The following is a 27257-nucleotide window of genomic DNA, read 5'->3' as shown; positions in this document are numbered from 1 at the left end:
CCATATAAGTAGCTGAAAACAGGATGTGATTTTGGTTTTTTGATGAATGTGCAGAAATCCACGGAAACGTTGTAAAGGAAAGGCTTGTAGCCGTTCAACCTTTTTAAGATAGCAAGATTGGCCTATTGCAATATTGTATATAAGTATTTGATTTAAATTATTTAATTTTAAATATATTACCTGGGCCTTGGTAACTGGTTGGTTAAGGTTTAGTTTCATTTCCATGTATTTGTAGGTTCTATTCACTGACTTCAGATGGCATACCTCAAAATTGCCGAATTTTGAGTCCGGAAGGCTGCACTTCACATTCGTGAATTCGAATTTCGCGAACACCTAGAGGAACAAATAGTTAATGTTATAATGGAGTCTTTTTTACCTGAACATACTCCAATTAAATGCAAAGCAAGACCAAAGCGCAGAAACAGTCTTAGTAGTCCCATTGTCATCATTAGTATGAGTGGCATAAAAATTGCTGATTAATGGCTTAATTCGAAAGTTAATAAGCAGAAAATAGTTCGATGGAGCTAATAGCTCATAAGCAGAGCACCGTTTAACAACGCACTTTTCTTCATCAATTAACTTCCTATGTTTTTACATTGAAACAACATTACGTTAAAAAGACTATGAATGTTATAGGCTAAAATGAATTTATTGAAAATGGATCATTTATTTACACATTTTTATTTTAACTACTTTAGTTACGTATACGCAGTGTGGTCTCTTCAGGAACTTATTACAGAAACTAAAATGTATGTATGTAAAATTTGATGGTACTGTAAAATACTAAAAGAGGTCGCTAGACGACTTCCTCTGAGTGTGTAGATTTGGTGTACATTTTATTTTTACATGCATCTACATGAAAAAGGTAAAAAAGTAAATGGTCCAAACCAAGGGAAAATCTTGAAGTTGATAAGTTTGTGATTTCTCTTTTCAATCTCTGGAGAAATGACTATATGGATAGAATACATTCAACAGTTTGTCTACATATATTTTTTGTTTGAAAATTTGGCGGGCAACAATTTCAAAAGATGTGGAAATGGCTACATTAGTTCCTGAAATGGCTAATTTTCTGAATATTCATCCGATTCTCTAGCGGAATAGGTTCAAAGCTTTATACATTGATTCTCTATAAATCTTCATCAGAATCAACAAATCCCTTTTTTTTTTAGTTTTTTAGGTGAATTTTTTAGAGTCTCCTTTAAAACTTTGAAGAATGGGTAGTAACGACAATATGACCCTCAGCAGAACCCTCTTTAGGAATACAGATTTTTGAGCGGAATACTTTAAAAGATTTTTAAAGGGATTCCCTATTAATCCACAGTAAAATCTAACAAAATTTTTTTATTTTAATTATCTGTGAATATTCTAGAGAGCTTAAAAGGGTTTTAAAATATGATTAATAGTTGAAAATATAAAAAAATATATAACGAAGGCTCTCTGCTCTTTGCTAATCAGAGTCATCAGACTCTTGAGCGGAATGCCTTAATCGATTTTTTATCCATTGTAAATCATTACACAACTCCAGAACAAAACAACAATTATCGTTTTATATTTCTTTTAATTTCTGCACATTTAGTTTACATACTCGTACATACTAGTTCATAAATTTTGTTTATAATTTTCTATGTCTGGCTGCAGCTTTGGTTTCTGTACACGCATCTTACACAATTTGTTCTGTTAAGAGTGTTACATTTCATTTATTTCGTTTTCGATTTGTTTTTGACATTATGCGGCCACATTTGATTCTATTGGAGTCGGTTTATTTTAGTTTATGTTACTTTCTTTCTATTCTTTTGGGCCACAAAGGGCCTTCTTGGGCTTACCGTTTGAAAGAGCAAGCAAATACTTCATATCATATCGAATTTAGCAATAGCTTCGAAAAGTGCCTTAAAATTGTTCAAAAATTACGGTGAATCGGAAACGAGTGAATTTAAAAACGAATTCAAACAATGGCAGAACTTTACTTGTTTATTGCGTTGACTGTAACTGCATTTAATTATTTCCTAGTTTTCTTTTGTTTGGTAGAGCTCTTTCGACGATTGATTTCAGAGCGCTGACAGATCTGCCTAATACTTTTTGGACTCTCCGAATTTTGGTTGGTATTTCGAGATACAATATCTAATGGGCTTTTTCTTATTTATGTTTTTTTATTCTTTTCATTATTAGCGTTTGCCTTCCTATCCATACCAAGCTTATTTTCTTGGTTTTTTTTTATATTTATTTTTTGTAGTGTTTATTGTATTTAGTTAACGATATGTTTGGTATACAAACTTCATAATACCCTGGCTATGTGGTTGGTTTTCTCGATAGCTTAGAACAGCGCAGGTTGGCAAACATTTTTCAGGAACAGATCAGACACGGGAAATATAGAGTTGCTAGCTATCTATTGGTTGGATAGTCACACATAAAACAGAAATATAGAAACAGAAAAGGAAGTGACTCGGCGAATTATAGAGTAAGAAAGCCTTGGGAAGTGAAATTTATTAGGATTAGACACTGAAAGCAGTTTGTGGTGGAAAAAGTTACATATGGCATCAAAAGTCATGTTATGAACGAATAGTTTTAATTATATGTTGCCAATTATGACTTAGAATTGAAAAAAATGATACAATTTTGAAAGAATTTTGAAAGTTTCTAGCTCAAAACATGACATTTGAGGGATATTACTTAGTGTTTTTGTCATAGTTAGTTATGTGGCACATTCAAAAGATAGTTTTAGGGTACATATACATATGTAACTAAATTCTGATTTCTATTTGTTCTCGGTTTTAATTCTCAATCTCGCTCATGATTTCACACTCACATCTTCCACCATTCACCTGGATACACACTGGCACACACGCACACACACACACTCACGCGCACTCGAGCCTAGAACCTAGACATATACATAGACCTGCTGGCTAACTAAAATCGTAACTAAATCCCATACTTTTTTAATCCTACTGGCCAAGTTTAGCCGGACTGAGCACCAGTTCTGGCTCGAATTTACTCGACGACGCCACCGTTCCCGTCGCCGCCCCCGCCGCTGATTTGGGCGGGGCCAGGAGTAGGCTACCACGCCCCATTACCGATCCGGCGGATGACGGGTGTGATCTGTGGGGCTCCAGGGCGGAGCTGGTGGTGAACGACGAGGTGGTTAGGCCCGACGCCGTTGCCGGTCGCATTGCCGACATGGGTTGCATTAAGCTCAGACTCAGACTCGTGGCCCCGGTGGACTCCAGGACCTGGCCGGGAATGCTGGCCACAGGGGCGGTGGCCATTGTCGGCGGCGCCGGCAGCGGCAGCAAACTGATCGTTGTGGTGGTGGGAGGCTGCGTTCCTGCTGCCGTTCCCGTTCCCGCTCCCGCTCCTGCCGATCCCGATCCGGATCCCAATCCTGATGGTGTTCCTATTCTGGCACTGGCTGGCATGGCATAGGCGGAGCTACTCATCGACATGCCCAACGGTCCGCGAACCGTTGCCGTAGCGGAATATGTATGTGGCAGGGCCGGCGGCAGGTCGTAGCTCGTGGGATGCGACTGGGATGTGGGCAGTCGCGTGCTGATGGTGGGCGTCGTCGTTGTCGTCTTGGGCGTGGCCCCCGTCGAAATGCCCGGCCGCGAGATCCTTGGTATTGCGCCAGTGCTGCAGCTACTCGGCAATGTGGTCGCTGGTACCGAGGCAGTGGCATCCACTAGGGAGGTCTCCTCCACCTCCACAACGCCGCCATCCAGGGAATCCTTCACCGTCGAGGAGGAGGACAGCGATTGTGATTGTGAGACCTGCGATTCCAGTTGCATCTGTTGCTGTTGCTGTTGCTGCTGCTGTTGCTGGCGTTGCTGTTGCAGGGCAACACGTTGCCGCACCAGTTTGCTGTCGGGCTTCTCGTCCACGGTGCTCAATGTGGTTGCCCTCGTAACTCTCGAGATGGCTGTTGGGTCTTTGGTGGTACTACTCGTAACGGCAGTTGTGGCTTTTGTTGCTGTTGTTGTGGTTGTATGTTTGGCAATCTGCTGTTGCTGCTCATGATCCTGTTCCTGATCGTTATCCTGCTCCTCGTCGCTCATTTCGCAGGCATTCAGTGCCGTCTGCAGCTTCTTCATCTCCAGCGGAGCATCTAAAATGAGAATAGTTTTTAAATAAAAAAGACTATACAGCTCGGATTTAATATTTTGTCTCACCACCGCTCTCCGGCTCATTGATGATCGGCACCACACGATTTGTGGCGGTCTTCTGCTCATTCTGCATGAACAGCGATGTGGTGGCTATTTGACGCAGTGCCTCCATGCCCTCGTTGAGCATCTTGCTTTGGCTCCGTTTGTGCGCTATGGGGTATTTGGGCTAACGGTATAGAAATCAAAAGTTTGTATTATGTTTTCATAAATATAGAAACTACTCCCAGATTAGTAGATACTGACCTGGATACTGGGCTCTCTGGCTATGAACACTCTCTTGCTCTCCTTCCGGAGCAGGGACGTAGTGTGGTCCGCATCAATTTTGTTGCCATTTTTCTTGTGCGTCTTCTTGCTGGATGAGATGCAGTGCGATGGACAGATGCAGAAAAGAATGCGTAAAATGCAACAGATCAGACCCAATCCTAAAGAAATATTAAAAATGTTAGATTCAAATAGGTACAGATGGGGGGATAAACTATAATATTGCCTATGAGAGATGGGCCTATAAGTCTTAGTTCCACAGTTTTGAAGCCCTTCTCGCCGGTGCCAACGAAAGCGATGACCAGGCCCAGTGCCACTGTGCCCAGGCCTACGTAGAGAAAGGCGTTCGCAAAGGTGCTGGGACCACGCAGCACTCCCAGAAAGTCCTCATCGTCCGAAGAGCCGCCCAAGGAGGCGTCTTGTATCTGCCACGAAAATAGGACAATGTTAGCTTAATATTTTTTTTAATTTTGTCACTATAATTTGCGAAAAGTCAAAGTCATATAGTTTGTTTCCAAAATAGTTTATTAATTTTTAAAATAACTTATATAATAAGTTTTTAGAGGCCTTAAGTTCAGTAATATGACTTCAAATATTTGACTTTAATTTCTTGATAAAACTTTACTTAAATTGAGATTTAAATTTTCCAGTTTGGTTTTTTTCTTTTGGAAACAATTTATTTCATTCAACATTTTCAAGAACTTGTGTTTTTAAAAAAATCTTAGCCCTTAACAAAACTCTTTCGATTTAATGCAAATGTCTTATGAAAGAAGTTGAAATAAGGAGCTTTTCTGGCGACCTCCATCTTGTTATCGATATATTTGAGTCTGTATCACCTAACCGATAATGCGCTGAACATCGAGAAAATGGTGCGTGAAAGAAGAGTGAGGGGCGGGAAAGAGTGACACAGTGATGGGAATTTGAAAATATAAAGGTGACAGGGTGAAAATGCCAGACTGCTGGGCTAATGTTACGAGGATCTGCAGCTTCCGTCGTACCTGGCCCTACGTTGTGGCACTTACTCGGTTGCGCTTCACCCAGCGTCGGTGGCAGGTGGCCTGCTGCTGCTGCTGATCCTGGACGCTGCAGCGTCGGCCGCGCTCCAATCTAGCGGCTCGTCCCTGGGCGCACTTTTTGGCGCAAGATCGATATCGGGACCAAGTGACAACGATAGCACGATAGCACGAAGACCAACACCAAGCGACGACGATAACAACACACACACAGTGGTTGTGGTTGGAGGTTGCGGTTGCGGTGGCGGTTGCGTTTTGGGTTTGTTTGTTTTTGGCGGTGATGGTGGGGCAGATGCATAGAAAATATATACAGTTCAGTGATTAGTTTTGGGCTGTGTGAGATCGTCTCTCGATAGTGGTTAAAGGGGAAAAATACATTTATTATTATTTGATTTTCATCAAAAGCATACAATACAACTCATGACAAGATTAACGTCTAATGCAAAAGCAATCGAATTGGATTATAGAACTGAATACTGAATTTTAATAGGTCTCAAGAATTCTTAAATTTCTCACTTCGTCATCAATTACAACATCAATAGAAAACATAATTGCCAGCCAATTGGATAGAATTTCGGAGTAAAAGACGCAAAAGGCATAGACGCACATCGGAAACACTTAACAGATAGGATATGAAACATAAAACATTTAAATCTCAAATAGTAGAGGAAGGTAAGTATTTAGAAAGGAGGGTAAACAACAGAGAATTGTGAAACATAAAATGAAAATAAGTAAAAAAAGACACTGAAAGGAGTTGAACACTTAGTTGGTAGAGGGAGAGCACACTTCAAGACACAAGTTAGATTTCATAAACAAACATGCCTCGGTAGAATGATTCAGACTTCGAAGCGCTGAAATAAATGCGATCTCAAACAGCTAAAAAAAAACAGTATTATTCTCCTCATAACCCATGCAATATTGTAATTATTAAAAAATATTAGAGACCACTTGGAAAAAAAAAATCAATTTTAAATGAATACAAACTTAGGTAATAATTAAGTTTTGTTGAAAATATTTAAGATAATTTTTCAAAATGTACTTCAGGAATTAAACTAATTTTTTTTTATTAGTTTTAAGGTAAATAGTTTCTTGTTTGGATTGTTATATATTATATATAAAAAAAATTATAAAAAACACCCCGTCGTATGCGTAATATTTATTTTAACTTACTTCCTTGTTTACGCCTTTTTCATAAAAACTTTTAAATTTTCAAAGTGAAAGCCTTTAAAAAAAAACAGAAATTTACAACTAGCAAGAATATGAAATATCAGAGTTAAAAAAGTTAAACAATGACCAATCCATCAACGTGACGTATACGTAATGTTCGTGCCTAGTTGTTTGTTTTTTTAAGGAAACTTTTATTTCTCCTCGACTTGCCACTAAGCAAACAAACACAAGTCAATGTCAGACATACTATACCGAGGTATAGAGCCACTGACACCCACAAGCATGCACACTCGCATATTTGCATACACGTGCACTGGCCAGCACGTAGACAGGCTAATGAGCGAGTCGACCCGACCGGCTCCCTCCCAGTTAGCCCCGATTCCAGAGCCATCCAGTTCAGCTCAGTCCAGCTCCATGCTCCGTGGAGGAGCGACTATAAACAAGGCAATGTCACTAAGCCAGCTACTAAATATGCTGCGTGTCAGTAATAAGGCAAATAAAACGACTCACATCCACTCGCACACACTGGTTGGCCTATATACTAGTCGCGACAAGAAGGAAGGAACGCCAACAGATATATAGGTATATATATGACTATATAGTTGTGGTATATAGATGTGAGCATGATGGACTCGGTATGTAGAGCCACGTTTTCTGGTTTCGTTTGCTTTTCGTGTGCAAAATCGCAGTCACACAAAGCAAGAGGGCCATAGAACACAAAAAAAAAGGCGGAAGAGAAAGGGAAGTAAAAGTGGAAGTGGGAGTGGGAGAAAGTATCGATCGGCTGCTCCACATAACTGTAACTGTAACTGTTGTCCTGCCCTTGACTTAATGTAGGTGTAATCAACAATTTGCGACGCTGATTGACAAACAGAGAGGAGACCGTCGGGGAGACGGATTCTCCGCCGAAGGACAACAAAGAGTCAAAGCCAACGCACGTACGCAAAAATAATGGTAAAAGTCAGACAGAGAATTGGCAAAACAATGTTTTCTCTTTCGAAACAGCTGACGGATTCCGGGACAAAGGTGACAATTAAACGATAATTTTACCCTTTATTCCACTTAAAAGCGTCTGGCAAATTATTCATATTGCTCATACGCCACGTGGCCCTTTGATATTTATTATTAATTTTTTTTCAGCAAATATTTGCCCATTCATTGCGAATACGCACACGCCATGTGTTCATTAAACTTTCACCTTTTCGCACAGGCTCTAATCATCGACTTTGCCAATATATCTGCGGCCGTTCGATGGATTTCCTATTTATACGAAGTGGAGCCCCCAGCGCTAACCAGCTTGGCTGGCGCACGCAATGGAAAAAATAGAAATGTTGTAAAAATTACAACAAAGCGTCGAAAAAGTGCTTTCAATCGGGCTCCGTCTGCGGCACGGAGGCGACAAAACGCTAATGAACACCGCACACGGAAGCCAATCCAAGGAAGCACACAGCCACCCCAGCCCCAAAATGTAGGCAACAAATTTTTATGTTGTGTGTAAAGAGCTTAATGGCAAATCGAAATCCTACAGAAAGTCAGCTAAAAAATAGCTTGATCTAAGCCGGAGTAAAACTGAATTACGATTTATCGATTCGTAGAATTGTTACGTTTTTTTTGTTCGTAATTGTTCTCTTATTAGGCATGTCTCGGCTGAAATAATGCATTTTTAATTAACAATAATTAGGGGCGGCGGGCCTGGGCAGTGGCCACTAAAGAGGTGGTTACCTTTTTTCATTCTGATTAACCCCATAGATTTCTGCGGCCATTGTATAACAATAAATTGTTTTGCCGCAATCGCCTGGCGGCGTCGAAAATTAACATGTACTCGCCTGCGACGATGTCCCAGCGGCAAACAGGAAGGGTGGGCCATTAATGACAGAAATTTATTCGGGCTCATTGATTGTTTGCCTTCCCACCGACTATTTGTTGTTTGTTCAAGTGCTGAATGTGGTTTGGTTTTCAGGCCTCGGGCAGACTGTTAAATTGCGGTGACTACTTCGATAATGTGACGAAACAATTAAAACATATTTATCGATTTGGGGCTTTTGTTTAACTTTTTCCCCGACATGGCCTGAAGTTAACGAGGCAATCATTGGGTTCGATCTTTTTTCCACTTGACCATGACATTTGGGCAGAAGAATTGCAGATAATCACACAGTTTCTTCTGGGTGAGTACTTAGGCTTCCTGGCTGCAACCCACATCTCTATATTTCTGCGGGCAATTGAAAACAAATCTGTGAGACTACTTGTGTAGTCGCATTTCAGCATACATAGCTGAGGCGGCAGATGCCGACAGCCCAGGATATTTGGCCCGTGTACAATTTTATTATGCAGCTGCCGGAGAAAGCCAGGCGACTTGAGCCGAGTTGCGCAGAATCAAGTGCAAAATGCACTTGTAAAATCAACACCACGACTGCCGGGGCCAGTCGGGGCTATCCGGGGTGGGGTTGGCATCTCGAGTGGCAGCCGGTGGGACGCCAGGATGTTCGGACAGGTGGGTCGAGAAGAGCCAGCCGAATGTGCGCAGGCTAATGAAAAATGCAAAAGCAGCCGCAGCTGGAGCTGACACACGACCAAGTCGTAAAGTACGAAGGAAAAGCTAATGCTTTGCTGTGGTTAGACAATGCAGCAGCCGACGGTCGTTGAAGATTCAGGGACAGGGGCAGGGACAGAGACATTACAGGCAATTTCACTAAATGACACTGAAAGGCCAGCTAGCCAGCCATCCAGCCAGCCAGGCCTTCTCCTTCGCCATCTCCAAGACCGAATCTAGAGGCAGCTGGAGGCTCAAGGTGCTCCATGAGCCTATGCGGCGAATCGGCGGAGCGGTCTATATGTGCGAGCCTTTGAAACTGGCACATGGCCAGGGCCACGGGGCAAATGTGGAACGGCTTTGCAGTATATTTTTTGGTACACAAATCAGCATTAAACGGTCAGGTCCCGAACTGAGCCCTAGAACAGTTCATTAGGCCGTCGAATGCCCAGGGCCAAGGCATTTTTTTGGGTAACTTTAAAAGAATCTTCTCAAAATTAATATCATAGCTTTAACATGTGTGTTGAGAATAGATTTAAAAAAATATCCAAGCAACTTTAAATATAAAGTATTCTTCTTGTAGTGAACTGATAACTAGAGCTTTCCAGACCCGATAGTTTCTTGCTCCACATTGTAAATAATTCATTTGGCAGTGTTCAACTCAAATCCTTTATCGCACTTCTAAACCAAAAGGCTTTGATTTTAAATTCAATTCGCGTAAGACGCACCAATCGATAGGATAGCACATGCAACACATGGGGCATGGAATTCGCACAGGCACAAGGCAGCACCAGCCACCAGGCACTAGGCACCAGCCACCAGGATACGGAGCGCACAAGCGAAAAATCCCAATTCAAGGACCAAGAAAACCAAACCGGAGAGATCTAACCGACTGGCCAACAAAACAATTTAAAGGCAAAGCCACAAAGAAAAGTGGCCAAGTTTCCCAAACGGAACCCAAGGAGGCAAAAAAAGTTAGCATTTAAGCGCAGATTGTGTAATGAAATCAGACCATTCCGAGTCTTTTCGAGGGAAGAGCTGGGGTCAGCGGAGGGTAGCGCCATCGGCACCGCAAATTAAAGTCGTTTTGCGGCTAAATGCGAACTTCTAGGAAATATGTGTGTGTCTGTTTGGGTGTGTGTGTTTGTGTGTGGTGTGGCAGCGAATACCGGTTCCGTGGACTTCAAACGGAAACAGACATTTCTTTCAGTTTCAGTTTCTGTTTCGTTTTCAGCTTTTTATTTTTTTTTTTTCAGCAGGATTTCCGGCCATGAAATGTAAACGTCGCAGTCGCCTAGTTTTTCTCAATATTTCTCTTTTATTTTTATTTTTGTTTTCCTAATGAAAATGTCAAACGGTCGGCCACAGTCGCGAATTAATTGAACGCATGTCGTCGGTTGAAAACGCTGGATGGCAGAAGCCATCTATCAGGACTGCTTTTCGCTCAATTTCACATTTGGAGATGGCACCATAAATCAAGTCCCGGCAAGTGCCTGGCACATGGCACAGGGACTAGGGACTCAGGGATGTGAGGAAAGCTTTGAGAAATATGCTACATAATTTGTTCGCAATAAAATTTTTCTTAAAGTGCGCCAAAAGCACTCGACACTCGACAGCGCACTCTGGCTCTTGGGGGAATAAAAAACAATGGTGCCTAGCCCTGAAGAAGGGGGGGCGAAAGGAAAATGCATGTCGCTGGGTTTTGGTTCCGTTCGATTGCATTTCATTGCATTGCAAAGTTTTGCCTTTCCGGAGCTCTTACGACCCATCCGTCGCCTTGTTGTTTTTGGCTGGCATAGCGGAAATAGTCAATGGCAGCTGAAACTTTTTGGCCACAAATGGCACTAAGTCAACTTGACAGAAGAAGCCAACCAAGTTCATGCCGTAGCTCCTCCAGTGTGTCCTAGCCGCAAATTGTGCAATTCTCGGCATTCATTCTCGGCTTCCAGGGCGTTCATTAGCCACTAAAAATTGATTAAGTCGTGGTCGGGAGCGTCGTGAAAGCGTTGTATTACCAAAGATTACTTACTGCGACCTTTCTGGGCTAAGTTGGTCTACCACACGAACGTAAACAGGTTGCGAGCGAGAAGAATGACATCGAAAAGTTGGAGTCTCAAGGGGAAGTTGTATATATTTTTTTTTGATGGAAGACTGGAGCTTGTATTTCGCTTGTTAGTTTAAAGCCTGGCTTTGTAGAATTATTACTAAAAGTATTATGATTTGAACCCGCTTTTTCGTTATCTTTCTTAAAAGAGGTAATCCCTAAAGGATAGCTTCCAAGAAACTTTGCCAACACCACAAGCCATTAAATACATGTAGGAAAAAGTAGTATTAGTATTATATTAAGGCATTGTGTCGGTTAGTCAACGAGGCTTTGTTGCAGTGCTTTTATTTTATAGATATATAGATACATTTGAAAGAACTCACTCTTGTGCTTTGTTAGCTTTACGGTTAGTCAGGGCGAGTAGCTTTTTGATTGGACAAAGCAAATATTTGTTGTGGGTGTAGAGAAGATTTACATTTAATCAAATAAAAAAATCAAACCATCGAAATCGAAATAGAAATCAAGATGAAACAAGGAGTCAAACTGTCCTGATGACGCTGCAATATTGTAATTTAAATGGCATGCAATTGCTTTTCGGTCCCACATGTTTAATGAAACAAAGAATGAATGTAAAAAATGTGGAAAGTGAACAAAATTAAATGGATTTCTTTTCAGTAATTAGGCACATGCGAGAAACGCACAGGCTGCAGGATAAACATATCCAAGAGAAAGAGATAGAAAGAGCAATATTAGAGCGAGACCGACAAGTCAATTAAAATGCACGCAGTGGAACAACGATTCCTAGCATTCCGTATGTTTTACAGGCAAACCGAAAAAAATACAGAAATTTATATAGAGATAGAAGGATAAAGATACAGCAAAAAAGAGAGAGATAGATAGAGATAGAGAGGGAATGGATATAGAATTGGAAAAAAATGACGAGCAAGGCAATGCAAACATGCAAGAAAAAAATGTTGAAAATTATACGATAGCTTTTGTTTGCTGTTCGAATTCCGGTTGTTTTTAAGTCCCAATATGCTAGAGTTCAATTTGGCATTTGGCGGACACATACACCCATACATACATACACATAATGACACGCACGCACACTCACATACACTCACTCACAAAGGCACAAATTTACAATAAATATAGATATTTATATATATATATGTATATTTAAGCTACTAAACCTAGCACGCTACTAAGTTTATTAGTCACATAGAGCACGGGCCACAGCACAACGAGAGAGAGAGAGATATATAATGAGAGACAGAGAGAGAGAGAGAGCATTGTGGTTACAATTTCATAGACACCAATATAGGAATAGAATTGGTAAAATGGCGTGGATCGCAATAATTTGAATCATTAAATTTAGACTGTACCTAATTTTCGATCAGAATTTTTTCGATTTTCGGTTTTTCATTTTAGCAAGCGTTGCATACTTTTGGGCTGTATCGGTTTTCTTTTTTTGTTTTTTTTTTTAGAGGGTGAAATAGACAGAGAGCATGATAAATTTGCAATTAAATGTCGCGTACCTGCTTTTGAAATTGAAACAAATTAATGGAAAAAAGTATGTGATTTCAAAGGGAGTACGAGTGTTAGTGTGTGTCGGTCATTTTGTTAATTTAGTGCGTGCTTGGCATTGAGTAAGAGAAAGAAGAAGAGAAAGTAGTAAAGGATACGCAACTTGTCTCATGTGTGTGTGTGTGTCTGTGAAAAGGAAAGGCTTAAAGTTGCGCTAAAATGAATATTGAAAGCGACGATTGAAGCTCACAGCGCAAATATTCCCCGAATAGTGCCACCTATGTCAACATTGATCAAATAATAAGTAACTCAAATGAGAATATATGTGTTTTGTAATGTATCCCTAACGATTGACCTTTTTTTTAGCATACTTTTCAGGGTCTTTGAGACATACGACATTCTTAAGCCCAATTTTTCACCAAAAGTATGCATAGAACAACTAAATGTTTCAATTATATTTTATTTTATAAATTTTATCTTTTTTTTGTAAATGCGAAGATATGCGCTTTATTGGCTTGGCTGGGCGGGATTTGATTTTTAATGGTATAATGGTCATTATTGGTTGGGTGTTTTGGCCGGCATAGCTAAACTGAAAGGCTTTCTAATCTACGGAAAAACATTTCCTTATCATATTTATATATTTAATATTTGGTATAGATAACACGCCGACTCTGACTTACCCATACCGCTGGAAATGTTTTTTTTTTTGTTTTTTTTTAATAATGACTTACAGAACCAAAATCTAAACGACAACAATTGTCCCACCCAAGAAGCCTTTCAACTCACAGCTCAATTTTTTGCCGTGTAAGCTGTATTGTTTCTTTCCTGATGCCCTTTATTGGTTTTTTATTCTCTAGTTGTATATATATATTTTTTTTTCAGTTTTTAGCGCTTGCTTCAACATGTGAATGTTCCACAAAAAATTGGTTTCGGGCCGAAATTAAAATGTGCATTTCAATTTGAGGCAAAGTTTTCACTTTGGCAGCCGACACGACTAGAAACGGTCGGCATTGTCAAAGGGAAAATTTGTTTCACTTTCATTTTGCCGTTTTTGTAAAACATTCAATCTGATTTTTTTTCCTTTTATTTTCTCTTGAATTGATTTCCTTTTATGTATTTAATTTTTTTTTTAATTTTTGGTAGGAAAATGTTTTTTGGTTACTTCTTAATTGGTTTAACTTTGTGGAACAAATTTCGCAATTGAATCAAGTTGAGCTCCTAGATCGAAAACGGGAATGAGAGGCAAGTAAGCTTTACAGAATCTTTTTGGGAAAACTTGATACCATTTTGTTTATTTTATATATTAATGCATTTTTTGCTTGAGTGTTTGTTTGTTGTTGGAGTTTGATTGTTTAGTTTGTCTTTTGTTTGTTGCTGGTGGTTTGTTTTTGGTTGTTAGTTAATGTTGCATACTTTCTTTTAGTTTATAGTTTGATTGTTTCATATGTCTATTGTTCTTTTTTTTTTTTTTGTTTGTTTCTTGGCTTGATGACTACAAATTAGGAGTTAAGGCAACCGAAGCTATTAAAAAATCAACTGAAAATTTGCTGAACTAATGGCTAATTGATGTATGTATGGGGGGAGAAGGAGGACGAACTAAATGTATATTCAATGCAAATTAAGTTGAGTTTTGCGGCTGCCACCAAACTTGTTGAGTTTCCAAACTGATTTATGCTAATCACTGACCCGGCGCTATGTTAATAAACTGCTGCAAATTTACATGGTGAGGTATAATTGCGTTAATTTACTGTGGAGGAGGGAGGGCCACACGGCCCCATTTATGTATTTATAATTCGGGAATATGCAACCACTGTATTTGATTGAATTAAAGTTTTATGCTCGTTCTATATACATTTGTAGGCACTCGTCCTCCGCCCATGGGTGTGTGGTGTGTATATTATGGTTTTGATGGGCACTTGGTTCACACGTTGCCTCAAGTTCAGCCGGCAGTTCTTGCAGTACAGTCGCTGGCTCTCTACACAAAATGGCATGGCGGGGTTGTTCAAATCAAAGCAATGAAAATGCTTGTAAATATTCAATGCAATTTTTGTATTTTTTTCTTTTATTTCGTTGTGGGGTCCAAGAGACCTTTTCCCTTGCTGGCCCTGCTTTGCAGTTAATAAAATATTTAAAATATTTTATTGGCTTTGGCATAATGCTGAAGGCGGGCCAAAAAACACACACCAATGAACACCAAGAAAAATATTTTTAATATTTCATGTGCAAATGCGTACACAGCTTAGTACAAAATTGAAAAAACACAAAAAAAACAGGTTAGATTAAAAAATTAAAATTTTATTCATCAAATGACACAGAAAACGTAAAGATTACAAAGAGAAAAAGAGATGCTGGATAGTGGGTGGGATAGTTTGGTCAAGAGGATAGACAGATCAAATGCAAAGCAAGAGAATTATTTACAAGCATTTTCATTGTACTTTCAAATTACAACCAACTGCAAGACGGTAACGTAAGCGACACTACGCCATTGCATTGCGGCAACCACGCAGGTGATCATTACGTTACACATACACAAAGAATCACGTGAGACACTTGCACGTGATGAACGAACGATAGAAAAGAATAACGTACATATTTTTTTGTTTTTGGCTTTCCGTTACGTAATATGTATGAAAATGTATGTTTACGAAACGGATGCTTTGGCACTTACTTCCGGCGGTGGCGTGGGCGGTTGCGGCGGCGGCGCCGGTGGCGTTGTCACGTATGTGTTTTTCTAGTTACGCAAATAATGGTGGACGATAATATTTCGTTAGCGAATTACGCCATTACATCAATAGAGGCGAAAATTGAAAATCAAAAATGTAAGATTCAAGACTGAAAATACTCTGCTATGTGTGGTTGTGTGTAAAACGTGTGCGAGTGTGGGTTACAGGACGAAAGAATTAGACAGGATGACGTAGTGAGTGACAAAGACGTAAGAGATTCGGTGATAGTGTAGCCAAACTAATATCTAAAATCTGATTGATCCATGGACATTTGAAGCAAGAAATAATCCATGTACCAGTCGCTAAAAATAAGGATTAAAATCCGTGTAAATGTTTGCTAAAAAATTACAAAATGTGTTCGAAAATCAAGAGATGTGCTTTCTATTTGTTATGAAGGTATTTGTATTTGATATTTCATAGCTCGTTTTGGTTTATCTGAGTTAGGTTTAGTGGGGTATTATTAGAAGCGTTTGCTTTGAATACATTTGAGTACTATTCGACTAGTTTAGCAGGGTGCAACGTGTGTGTGGGGGAGGAGGGAAGAGCGCACTAGTTATGTCTGATTTTATTTTTAGTGGTATTGTGGGTGAAAACTACACACGTCTTGGATTATATTGAGTTTTATTTATACTTTACATAGACTTTAAGCAAGTGCAAAGTAGGCGAAAGTGGCTGAGTTTACTGCGGTTAGGTGATCTTGGGGTTCGGGGTTATATAAGGGTGGGTGGGGTTTGAAGTGGGGTCTGTGCAATGTTTCAACTACAGTTGAAGCTAAGTGTGTGGAGGGCTGGGTGACAGACAAGAGAGTTATATTGGTTTATAGAGAGTTACAGTAAGTGGGATAGAGACAGAAGTAGAGGCAGAGAGCTAGACAAAGAGTTAGGTTGTTAGATAGCTATAGAAAGAGATAGAAAGGGGTAGGTAGATAGAGATAGAGGTAGAGGTTTGAGCAAAAGCACTAAAAGTTTGCTGAGAATTGAAAAAAGGTGTTTAAGCTAATTGTACAGCGCATTTAGTTGTTGGCTGGCAGAGCTCTTAGACTGGAGAAATATATAGTATCTATAGGTATATGGCGTATTATAAACTTCTACAGAGTTAACTTTTTAAAATATATATGTTAATAGGTATAGTTGGGTATAGCACCCGCTAGATTAACTGCAAGATCCATGAAAGAGTTTGAGAAAAGGTTGAATTCTATTAGTTATAAGCAAACCTAGCAAAGAGTTGCCACACTACTTAGGAAAAAACGTATGCTCTGTTACTAGTTAACTCTGGGGCGTTTTCTTAAATCAAAATTGAGTTTGTGTCTTGGGCTCGAAACAAAGGACTCGAATAGAGAAAGAGACGGGTAGAGATAGGCTGGGGGAATACAGATAGAGAGAGATATAGATCGGAAAGATAGTCAGATAGCGGGTTTAGTAAGTACTGGGTTGGACTTTCGGGTTGGATATTGGGAATTATAATTAAAATTTCATTTTAGCTGATGATTTTCATTTGATGACATTTTCTTATTGCGCTCTTTGCTTTTAGGGGCTCTGAGATTATACTTTTGCTTTACTGATTTTTTAACTTTATAATTTTTCTTTGTGGGATGGGGGGGCGCTTCTTCTTTAGTTCAGAAGGAGACTCATAGTTAGAGAGAGATAGAGAGGAAGATTGAGAGAATGTGGTTTAAAATTTAATTTAAGGCATTTTTTTTGGTATTTTATATTATTACCCATGACTCAGGTGGATAACGAGGAAATGGAGCTATTTCTTTAGTTGCTACATTACTAGGCAACTCAAGTCTTCCACCTAATTTTCGTAGCTTTCTTCTTCTCGCCACCCGAGATTTCGATCTTAGCATCAATGCGGCCTGCATCTTGGTGTTGTTTTTTTTTTACTTTTTGGTTTAACTGTACTTAGTTCTTTTCTGTATCGGTATCGGTTATCGGGTATCGTTTATCGGTCCGTTTAAGTTACGTCACGTTAAGTTACGTAGCCGTTTTCGGGAGCGGTCAAATGTAACGTCAAACAGTTCAAAATCAATGGGACGACACAGGTTACGTTTAGGAGCTTAAAAAACGTCAAAACTAAATGTCGCTGTCAGTCAAGTCAAGAGGTTAGTTTTTCTCAACTTTCTCAAGAACTACGCGAACGTACTGAGCGTACGGAGTTTCGATAGGCACAAAGAGGAGGAGTATAGAAATAGAAGCAAAGAGTAATATTTTTTTTTTTACTGTAATGTTTTTTTTTCTGTTTTCGTTTTAAAGTTAAAAAACAGAGATTTCTATGTGTGGTGCTGTTGGTTATTTTGGGGTGGTTCTTGGTTTTTTTTTTCTTTCTGTAGCCTGGTTGTTGGAAAACTGCGTCAGCCGGAAGTGACTGGCGCAGTTGAGTGGCGGGCTGAGGATGGGCTGCGTTGATCGCCAGTGGTCGGCTGCTTATCTAGCTCCGTTAAGTCGTTGTTGTTTTTTTTGGTGTTGTTGTTGTTGATGTTGCTGTTTTTGTTGTTGTTGCTGTTGTTGTCATTGTTGTTGGCTTTCCAACGATGATGCTTCTGGCTGCGCCGACGTCCCGTCCTGCTGCAACTGCAACGCTGCTGCGACTCTCGATGACGTAATTGCGCGCGCGAATACCGCAACTGGCGACACATAAACGACTTGTGACGTATTTGAAAACGGAAATCTTACGGATCTGAGTTACGTGTGTTTCGTGTTACGTGTGTATATGTGTTTTGTTTGTGTTTGTGTTGGATCTTCTATGGATCTATCGTTACGTAGCGGAGCGTAACGAAACGCCTGGCCTTCTGCTACGTAGCGTTCACGTCACGCAGCATTGTATTCGTTGGCGATTTCATTTTCGTTTGAATTTTTGCATTGAAAGCTATAAACATTTATTAATATCTATGAATTGACCGTTGCCGTTAGTGTAGCGTTAACGTAAGCGCACTGTTTCGTAAAGGTAAGTGATTGCTCGCCTTAGTCTATTCATCGCCTAATTTTATCAATTTGAATTGCACGTAGAAAAGTCTTCTAGTTCGAATTATTAGCTAGTCACTGATTCATCTGCATTTACTTTATTTTTTGTATCGACTAATGCTAAGAGTTAATTATTTGTAGTGTCTACGTAGTTAAGTTTTTAGTTTCTAGAATTAACTTGGTTTTAGGCTACAATGAGAGAAGGCAATGTCGTTGTCGAATTTTATTGTTGAAGTAACTCGTATTGGTTGTTCAATAAATTATTTCAGTTCGATCACATTTGGTGCATTTAATTTAGTTTTTTTTAGTAAGTAGAAAAAATATTTAAAGCTTTTGTTGTTTATTTTTGTTTTTATTTTTGTTGTAGTTTTATCTGTAGCACTAGTAGTCATTATCATGTAATATATCGCTAACTATATAAAATTTAATTCCACACAATGCATGTTCTTTTTGATTTCCGGTTGCCTGCTTCCTTTTGCCATTTCCGTCGTTTAAATTAGGTTTCTTTTTGTTAGAAATATGCTTAAAAGGATTTTTATATTTTATTAGTTGATTATATCACATTGGTTGCAGTTTCTCAATTTATGGTTTCCGCTTGGCTTTTTCTTTCACATTAGCTTTGCACATTGTTAGTAACTTTTGTGTTTTTTTGCTGCAGAAAAACGGCTGTTGAGTAAATAAAACTTTTAATTGAAGACTTCCGCTTCATTACTTTGTGCATTTATGCATTTTAAAGTTATAGGCCAAAAAATCATATGTTATTGTTAGTCATTTATTTTATTATATAAATTACTTTAAATGTTGATTCGTTTGTGATTGTTTCATTTATTCAATTGAATTTACAACAATGGTTTCGTTTCAATAGATTTATAATGTAATTGGATTACGTTTCGCATGCGTCATGAATGCAAACGCCGAGCAAATCCGCTTTGCAAACAATGACAGGCCATGTCAATAAACCAAATTATTCATTTATGAACCAGGATAGAGCTGCTCTTGGACGCATTCAATGCACATCTTTGAGTTGAATCGATTCCCGTCCCCCTGGACGGTGCCCCCTACCGATGCCCCAGAGGTTCTTCGGGTTGAGTGAAAAGTTAAGGCAAGTCGACTGCAAAGTTTCCAGGCCGTTGCAAATCACTTGCAAAAATCTGGTGAGTAATGCAAACAGAGAAAATATTTATGGCATATAAGCCATGTTGCTGCCCTGCAATGCCATAATTCAAATGGCTGTGGAGCGATGTGGGCCTGGTCTCGGGCCAGGGACAGGGGCAGGGACAGGGACTACTTCTAAGCGAGATGGAAGCCGGGGCCGTCGAAAAAGTTACGGCAGCCCAGTGCCGGAGTCGAGGCTGCAACTGGAATTCATATGCAAATATGCTGCATTGGATGCTGTAGCAGCCCAGCCTACGTCGCATCGGGTAGCTTTTGTTAGGCAAGTGGAACAGCGACCTAAGCAGAACTGGCAACTGCGAACCGAAAATTTCAATAATTCAACAGCGCAAAGCGGAAAAAGTCACTCGTTGAACGATGCAGATGAAATTTTAATGAAATACAGATTCATGCAAAAACCACACACGCTCTCGGATGCAATCTTCCATGCATACAGTCCGAATGAAAATAGTAGTGGTAGTAACGTGATAAATTTTATACAAATTTTTATAGCTTGATTTAAAAGATAATAAAGGTTTTAATAAATGGTTTCTCCATTTAACTTTTATTGAGGTAAAGTTTAAAGGTTTATCCCTACCTAGTTTTAAGGACCAACTTTGCAAGGAATGCTTAACATATTTGTTCTATAATTTGTGCCACAACTGTTGCCATGTACACGATTCAGGGTCGTTAATAGAGAAAAACATGGGTTTCAAACAGACACTGCAGCTGACATAACAAAAGGCCGCTGTCTGACTATCGCTCTGCCTCCGACTGACTGGTTGCAACGCCTAAAAGATTGCAACATTTTCGCAATTAAGCACACATACACACACACACACACTTACAGTCAAGCAGACGCGGATGCGTTGGCACTGACTTTGTGTTTTATCCTGTTTTTTCTGCATGTCCTTTGTCTGTGTGTCTGTGCGTGGCTACACATGTTGCTATTTGGCAGCTAGTCGCCAACAGCGGCAACAACAATGTCCTGCTGACAACATAAGCGCATAAAAGTATACTATGAAAATTAATTTGTGTGCTATGATTTTCGCCAAAGAAAGAGACACACATATAAGAGAGGGGAAAGAGATGGACAGACCGGGACAAGTGCAGGATAATATATGACATTTCGCTGTAAATTTCATTAACACTGAATTGCCCTATTCTTTTGTGAGAAATTGTCTGTCGGGTAGCGTGCATTTTATGGCCAATTGTGTCGAGTGCATTACACGCAAATTTATACAGTTTTTGGCGTAAAGTTAAGTGGAAATTCAAAAGATTTATCCCAAGGGCAATGGCATTCCATCAGCATTTCAATGATCTATAGTGGATTATCGTTTATTTTGATTCATTTAATTAAATTAAATCCTTTAGTGTTACGGTTATAACGATGCTAGTTGGTATCTGAAGTTTAAATATAGCTTTACTGACATTTTACCTCTTAACCCTAGCAGAATTGGCAACGGTATTTATGGAGCTTCAACTTTCACATTTCACATAGCCACTGCCAAGCCATCAAAGCCATGAAATCAATATTACGGCAAAAAATATAATGTACGGGCAAACAGCCATTAAAACCGCAAAAAAGAACCCAACCACATAACCCCAATCGACTGTTGCTCAAATCGGCCCTCGGCTCTCGGTGAGTGCATATCTCAGGTTAATTAATGTGAATGGCAAAAAGGCCTCCCAGTAAGAGCCAAGCCAGTCTTAGTGCTTTTTCCATTTCCATGGATTTTGTTCGGGCCAATTTTTGGCACATCGCCCGCTGACTTGTTCACCTGTCTCTCGACGGGCGCCTTGTCTGCAGGTAATTAAAGGCACATACTGGGCGCCCCTCGAGGAGGAATTTGCATATGCCGCCCCCACATGCCGTGAGAAATGGCAACTGTCCTCGTTGGAAGTCGTGTTATTTGATTGTTGACAACAATCGAGGCAACTGTCTCTGTGTGAGTTTAAGGATCTACATATGTGTGTGGGAATGAGTGTGTGTTTGCGTAGCACTTGTGGTTGTTGTTTGTTCAATGATGTCTGTTGCGCAAATTTGCCCTGGCCAAACCAAACCACCAACCAGCGCTAATTGAGCTAAAATTATTGAGTTCTAGTGGATAGATTAATAGCTTAATCTTTGCCTATTTGCGGGTAGACTTTTAGGAAATTGTTGACTGGAATGAGATTAAGTGAAATAAGCTATTTTATTTTTCAGGAGGTAGGGAGAAGCTAAGAGAAGTATTGGATATTATACTGGATAGAGTAAAGTAAAAATCTATTTAGTGTACTATCCATAATAGTTCATCAATTTCCAAACTCCAGTACTAGGGAATGCAGTTTTGTAATTGCGTTACAATAAAATTGCCCAAGCAATTTCGGCTCCGACCACGGCCCAGAGTAATTTGTGTCTTTTTAAATGATTTTTACTGCCCATCGCCCATCGTCGATGGCCCATGGCTGCCATGCGACAACAATCAAGTTGCACATATCCAAACACACTCGCAGACTTGCCACTTGCCTCGTTCGCACGCTGGCCAAACATCGAAGATAAATGTTGGCACAAGCGGAATAAGCAAACAGAGAAAAAGCATCGAGCCAAAATCGAAAATTAATTTAAATGTGGCTTTGCAATAAACAAGAGGAGTTGCTTCTCCACTGCTGGTTTTTATCCTTTTGCCAGTGTCAGTGAATGAATTATGCAACAATAATTCAATGAAGTTGCCGCAAAGTATCCAATAAACAAGAAACTGTCGTTGATCGGCTTGAGTTTTTTTTTTTCCTGGCAGAAGTCTGATTACCACTTTATTTGCGAGATGGCTTGAATGGAGGGCCGAGCTGGGAGGCAGGCCGAGAGGCAATGCAATGTGTCAGTTACAATTACGAGAACAAGCCGAGACCGACGTGCCTGACAAACAATTACCAGCAGGCTGTCGAATTCTGGGAAAAATTGGGCCACAAGGCTGGCTGCAGTTACACCGAAATAAAGTCTCTGAGAAGGGGGCGTGGCCTTGCTGGCAGCTTTAGGGTGGGGGCCAGAATCTGGCGCCATCTACGGGCGACAGTTTGAGTAATTATTGGGGCTGCATTCGGAGGCAGCAACAATCGCTACTGCCGCACTTTTCGTTAGACATCTTCTGTAATTGCAAATTAAATTCCGATGTCCCTGCAAATCAAGGCATCTTGTTCATTTGGGCGTAAGCGATTTGATTCATCAAACTGAAATAATCTCAATGGAGCGACCTCAAGTACTAGATTGCACAAGAGAGCTGATTCATAGTCTTGGAAATTGGAATCTTCAATGATTTATACAAGGATGGATTTATACGATGGCATTTGATAATACTATTTTAATTAGAGATTTATAATTGGTTCTTCTTTCATGGATAGCAAAGTGTTCATTCTAGACTCGGAAGTGTAATATATTTTAGTTTAAATTAAACAATTGTCTTAGTCTTGAAAACGTAGAAAAATTTAAAATATAGCCTTTGTTATAGTTACATTAATAAATTTAAACTTTAAAAAAAATTGCAGTCCATGCAGTTGTTCCATTTTTAAGAATTTTTTAAAAAATATTTAACATTTGTTAGAAATAGATTTTTTTTATAAAAGTCGTTAGACTAATAGCAACTATTCTAGTCAACTTTGCAGGATGTTTTGAATTAAATGAACATTTGGGAATTCTTGGCTCTTGTCCCGAAATCAGAAATCTCACTAAATCTCTGCTGAATGTCCTGCCACACTCACAGACAAGAATGTGCAATGCTAATGCAGTTATTTATCCCAATGCCGCCATTTTGCTTATTCATAAATTCTGAAATTTCCTGTCCCGTACCGTCCTGTCTCGTCCTCCCAGGTAGCGGACAGTCTGCCGCGTTTATTTCCACCTTTATTACAAGTTTTTCGCCGTTTTCATTTCGCGACTTTTGAGGGGGGAGTTGGGCGTTGGCACGGTTCTATGAGCGTGGGCGGTGGGTAGTGGGTGCTAGGATGGGTGGGTGATACAGTGATGATGATATTTTTTCGCATTTCTGGCGTCCGCCATTTTGCCGCATACTTTTTTTCTCTCTATTTTCCAGCTAATTTACTAGCTGTTGTTTTTGTGTGAGCACGAGCGGGGAACGGGGCGCGTGGCACTCGCGACTTGCAACACATAGACACGGAAACGCATACACCGACAAATCCATGTCTCTTTTAGCGATTCGAGTGGCCCGGGAAGGAAAAGCGAGAAGCGCGACTAGAAATGACGCTGGCGTGGGTTCCAAGGGAATATAATAAATTTCAGCCGCCGTCATTCGCTTTTGCTGTTTGCTTTCTTCCGCTTTTTTTCCGCCTTTCTCTACCGCCTGTCTTTGCCCCTTTTAGCCATTATTTTACACAACTTCCACCACCACCACCTTGCACTTTTATGACACACATTCCGTGTCCGCCATTAGCCTTTTACACAACATTTGGCAAACGGCGCCAGTCGGCAGGCCGGGTCCTGTGGCATGTGGAGGTGGCATGTGTCTGCCAAGCACTTTTTTTCTACTTCTCGGGCAGCACATTATCAGGCCGATACAAAGGCACATTATGCGCTTCCGAATCTCGAATTGTTGTTATGCATGCACTTACCATCGCCGCTGCTTCCTCTGCTCCGGCTCTGGCCCGTTTTCTTGTCGGCGCTGCCGCCGTTATGGCATCGCCTCAAAAATGGGGCTCTGCCTTGGCTAGGGAGAGAGCCAAGTTGCACAAAGTTGGACAAATCGAGCCAGTTGACTCCTGCCAAGAGCAACTTGTCCTTATTAGAGATGCCGTACGAATAAATGTACAAAGGCGGGGGAGCCAGTGCCTTGAAGGCTTCAATCGAGTGTTTTTAATGTGTGAGAATCGATGTGTGATAAAAATGGTCTAGTTTCCAACATTTTATGTAAGCATATAAATATTTATATAAGGCATCTGCACAATCGTGAGCAGAAACTGCAGAAGCTGAAGGAAATAATAATAAATTTAATTTCTAGGTATTTTTAGGATCCTTTCAAACAAATTTAGGTAAGTGTTTCTGTCATTTCATATGGCTCTTTTAATAAGCCTCATATCTATCTCATAGTAAAATATCTAAGACACTTCTATCATTATTATGTAAAATATTTTTTGAACATACATTAAAGATGGGTTAACATACATATTAATAAAAACACACAACACCCGGACACAGCCATTATTCATGCCAGTTAAAGCGCATTCTTGTTTAGACATCTTTTAATATTTATAGAAAAATTACTAAAACATGAAGCATATAAGAGTCCTTATTGGAGGACACACATATTTACACATTCCACATATATAAAGCAAAATTACAAATAAGACGAGTAAGCCATTTATAGGACACTTTATTAAGGTGTTAATTTATGAATTTTTTGCTAATTTGACCTTTTGAGTAAAAAAGTAAAACACTGATACTCAATAACACGATAGCCCAGCATGCAGCGTTGCTCATACGACCTGTATGTCCACCCTAGTGCACCCTTTGCACTTTAGAAGACACACTTCCCATAGCAATCCCCTGCAACATATCATACAAACATAACTCATACGACCTGTATGCCCCAACGCAATGGTTGATTTAGCACTTACAGGGATTGTTTTATCTTAAGTCTTGTGTCTTGATTAGTCTTATTATTATTATAAATTATATTGTGTATTATTTTTTTTTGTAAAAAGAACCACACTACCCGTGGGAGTTTCTCCCGTGTCCCCGTGGATACCCCGAGGGGTATCCTTGACCCGAACTAACAATTATTTTTAGAGATAATAATCATAATAATAATCATATCAATCAATCAATCATAATAATAATAATAATCATAATCATAATACACACATAACACACAGAATTAAAACCGCTTTAGGGACATGCATAGGACATATAGAAATAAGTGGAGGACCCGGAAATAAAATCCATTGAGAGTTCTTGGCCAGATCAGAATTACCTCGAGGTGCTCGCACACACAGATCCCCTCCTCGCAGTAGCCGCAGATCTGCATCTTCCGCCCGCCCAGTCCCTTGAAGAGAAGCTGCGGCTCGTCGGCCAGGAGCGGTTCGTACTGTGTCTGCTGGACTCCTGTGCTGAACTGAAGCTCCCGGAGCTGCCTTTTCAGCCCGCCCCCAGCATCCTGCTCGAAGGCGTCGCTCCTGCGCATCCGATACACGCTGCACTTACGCTCCAGTTGCCCAGGCGCCGGATGAAGGGGTTCCTCCTCCTCATCGTCGTCCAAATGGCCAGCGGTCAGGGGTTGGCGTTCGGCGGTGGACGTCTCCAGCAGCTCCTCTGGTCCCGGTCGCCGCAGCTTGGCCACGTGGCCCGGCGAGGCCATGGGCGTGGCCGGCGTTACAATGATGGCATCATGGTGGGGCACAAACATGGCGGCGGCGCCAGCAAACTCTCCCTCCGCCGCGGCTTCGGCTGCTAGAGCGGCGGCAGCGGCAGCAGAAGTGCTGGCCAGCGGGGGAGACGTAGGCGTGGCTGACTCCAACGAGGTCACTGTCGTTTTAACGCCGGCCACAGCCGATGGCGACGTCGATGCTTCTGCATCCGCATCCGTGTCCTCCATTTGGGAGACCAACGGCAATGTGGCCGTGGCGGATTTGTGCAGCTGTCCAACGGCGGCTGAGGATGCCGGATGGAATCCGGCGCTACTGCTGCCGGAGTGCCGGTGCAGCAGCTTCGGTGAGACGCGTCCATGTGACGAGGCGAACTGCTGGTAGGGCGTTTGCGCTACCGCATGACTATGGTATCCGTGGGCGTGCGCGGCGTGGGCTGGCCCATGGGAGTGCGAGTGGGCGTGGGCATGAGCGTGCGAGTGGGAGTGCATGCGCAGCTGCAGCACCGACTGGGTGTCGCCCTCGTCGATTGGCAGTAGGAGCTTCGATTGCGTCGTGTAGGTGGCGCTCAGCTTGCGGCCCTGGGCCTGCGGCGCCCGCAGGTAGTTGGTCGGCAGCTGATGGAACTGCCGGGACTGGCCGCGGGTGGGCGTGGAGGCGCCAAGATCGCCGGACCCGCTGGAGCCCGCCGCCCCGGCCGCCTTCGGTGGATGTAGTTTCGCCTGTAGTTGTTGGTTCTTCTTCTGCTGCCGCTGGCGCTGGCGGGCTTGGCGCGAGGCCAGCGAGGCGCCACCAGCAGCTGCATACATCTTTGGTTTTGGGTGAGATTACGGGTAGGGATAGGAGGAGGGGAAAAGGATCAGCTTTACAGCTAGTTACAAATCAAGCTAAAGAGGCGTGTGTGGGGATTACATTCGGTTTAGCAAGTCTTCCGTCTTCTTTAATCTAATGTTTTGGGTTTCTTATTTTTAACAGGAAACAATTGTTTAATTTATTAACAAAACTCAGTTTTTAAATCTTAATATTTTCTCAAAATTGGCGTTAAATGAAGCTTACAAACTGTTAGCAAAAGATACTTTGTGCTGTCCCTGTAGAAATGACTCCTTGTAGCCGTAGCCCCTTCTCGTTTAGCTCGTGCCCAGAATCGCCTTTGGCCAGTTCTGGGTGTGTTGTGGTAGTGTCCTGTTTGACATAAATGATTGTACTTTGGATTACTTGCTTAAGCTTCAAACGAATAACTGTACAAAATGGCTCAAATTAATTTGTGTGAAACCATCAAAAGTAAGTAAACCTGTCGATATACAAACGTCTAACCGAAAAATGTGGTTACAAAATTCAACTTAGGCTAGGGTTATCCGAGACATATGTGTTT

General features: G+C 40.9%; 1 protein-coding gene across 4 annotated transcripts; it reads right to left on the bottom strand.

Moving 5' to 3' along the window:
- Positions 1–1538: 1538 nt before the first annotated feature.
- On the bottom strand, positions 1539–27243 carry LOC6505936 (AF4/FMR2 family member lilli). Of its 4 annotated transcripts, XM_032455102.2 has the most exons (7): positions 17140–17760; positions 15368–15430; positions 5441–5548; positions 4645–4843; positions 4401–4579; positions 4164–4323; positions 1539–4099 (listed from the first exon to the last, which is right to left on the bottom strand). In XM_032455102.2, exons 1-7 carry the CDS (start codon positions 17281–17283, stop codon positions 2943–2945), a joined length of 2010 nt encoding a protein of 669 aa, XP_032310993.1. In that variant the 5' UTR covers positions 17284–17760; the 3' UTR covers positions 1539–2942. The 4 variants fall into 4 exon arrangements, with proteins under 4 accessions (XP_032310993.1, XP_014760518.1, XP_001965051.2 ...); XM_014905032.3 differs by lacking the exons at positions 15368–15430; positions 17140–17760 and adding an exon at positions 25495–27243; XM_001965015.4 differs by lacking the exon at positions 15368–15430.
- Positions 27244–27257: the final 14 nt, after the last annotated feature.

This window comes from Drosophila ananassae, chromosome 3R (genome assembly GCF_017639315.1).
Source record: "Drosophila ananassae strain 14024-0371.13 chromosome 3R, ASM1763931v2, whole genome shotgun sequence".
NCBI classification, from domain to species: domain Eukaryota; kingdom Metazoa; phylum Arthropoda; class Insecta; order Diptera; family Drosophilidae; genus Drosophila; species Drosophila ananassae.
The sequence above is the reverse complement of the archived record's forward strand: the minus strand, read 5'-3'. Positions and strand labels throughout refer to the sequence as shown.

Excerpts from the sequence above, each read along its gene's own strand:
- LOC6505936 (XM_014905032.3), bottom strand. The coding sequence starts at position 26,694 with ATGTATGCAGCTGCTGGTGGCGCCTCGCTGGCCTCGCGCCAAGCCCGC. Across the intron at positions 5,549-25,494 it reads GTGTGTGCGAGCACCTCGAG|TGCGCCCAGGGACGAGCCGC; the intron begins GTAATTCTGATC and ends TGCGCCAAAAAG. Across the intron at positions 4,844-5,440 it reads GCTGGGTGAAGCGCAACCGA|ATACAAGACGCCTCCTTGGG; the intron begins GTAAGTGCCACA and ends TTTTCGTGGCAG.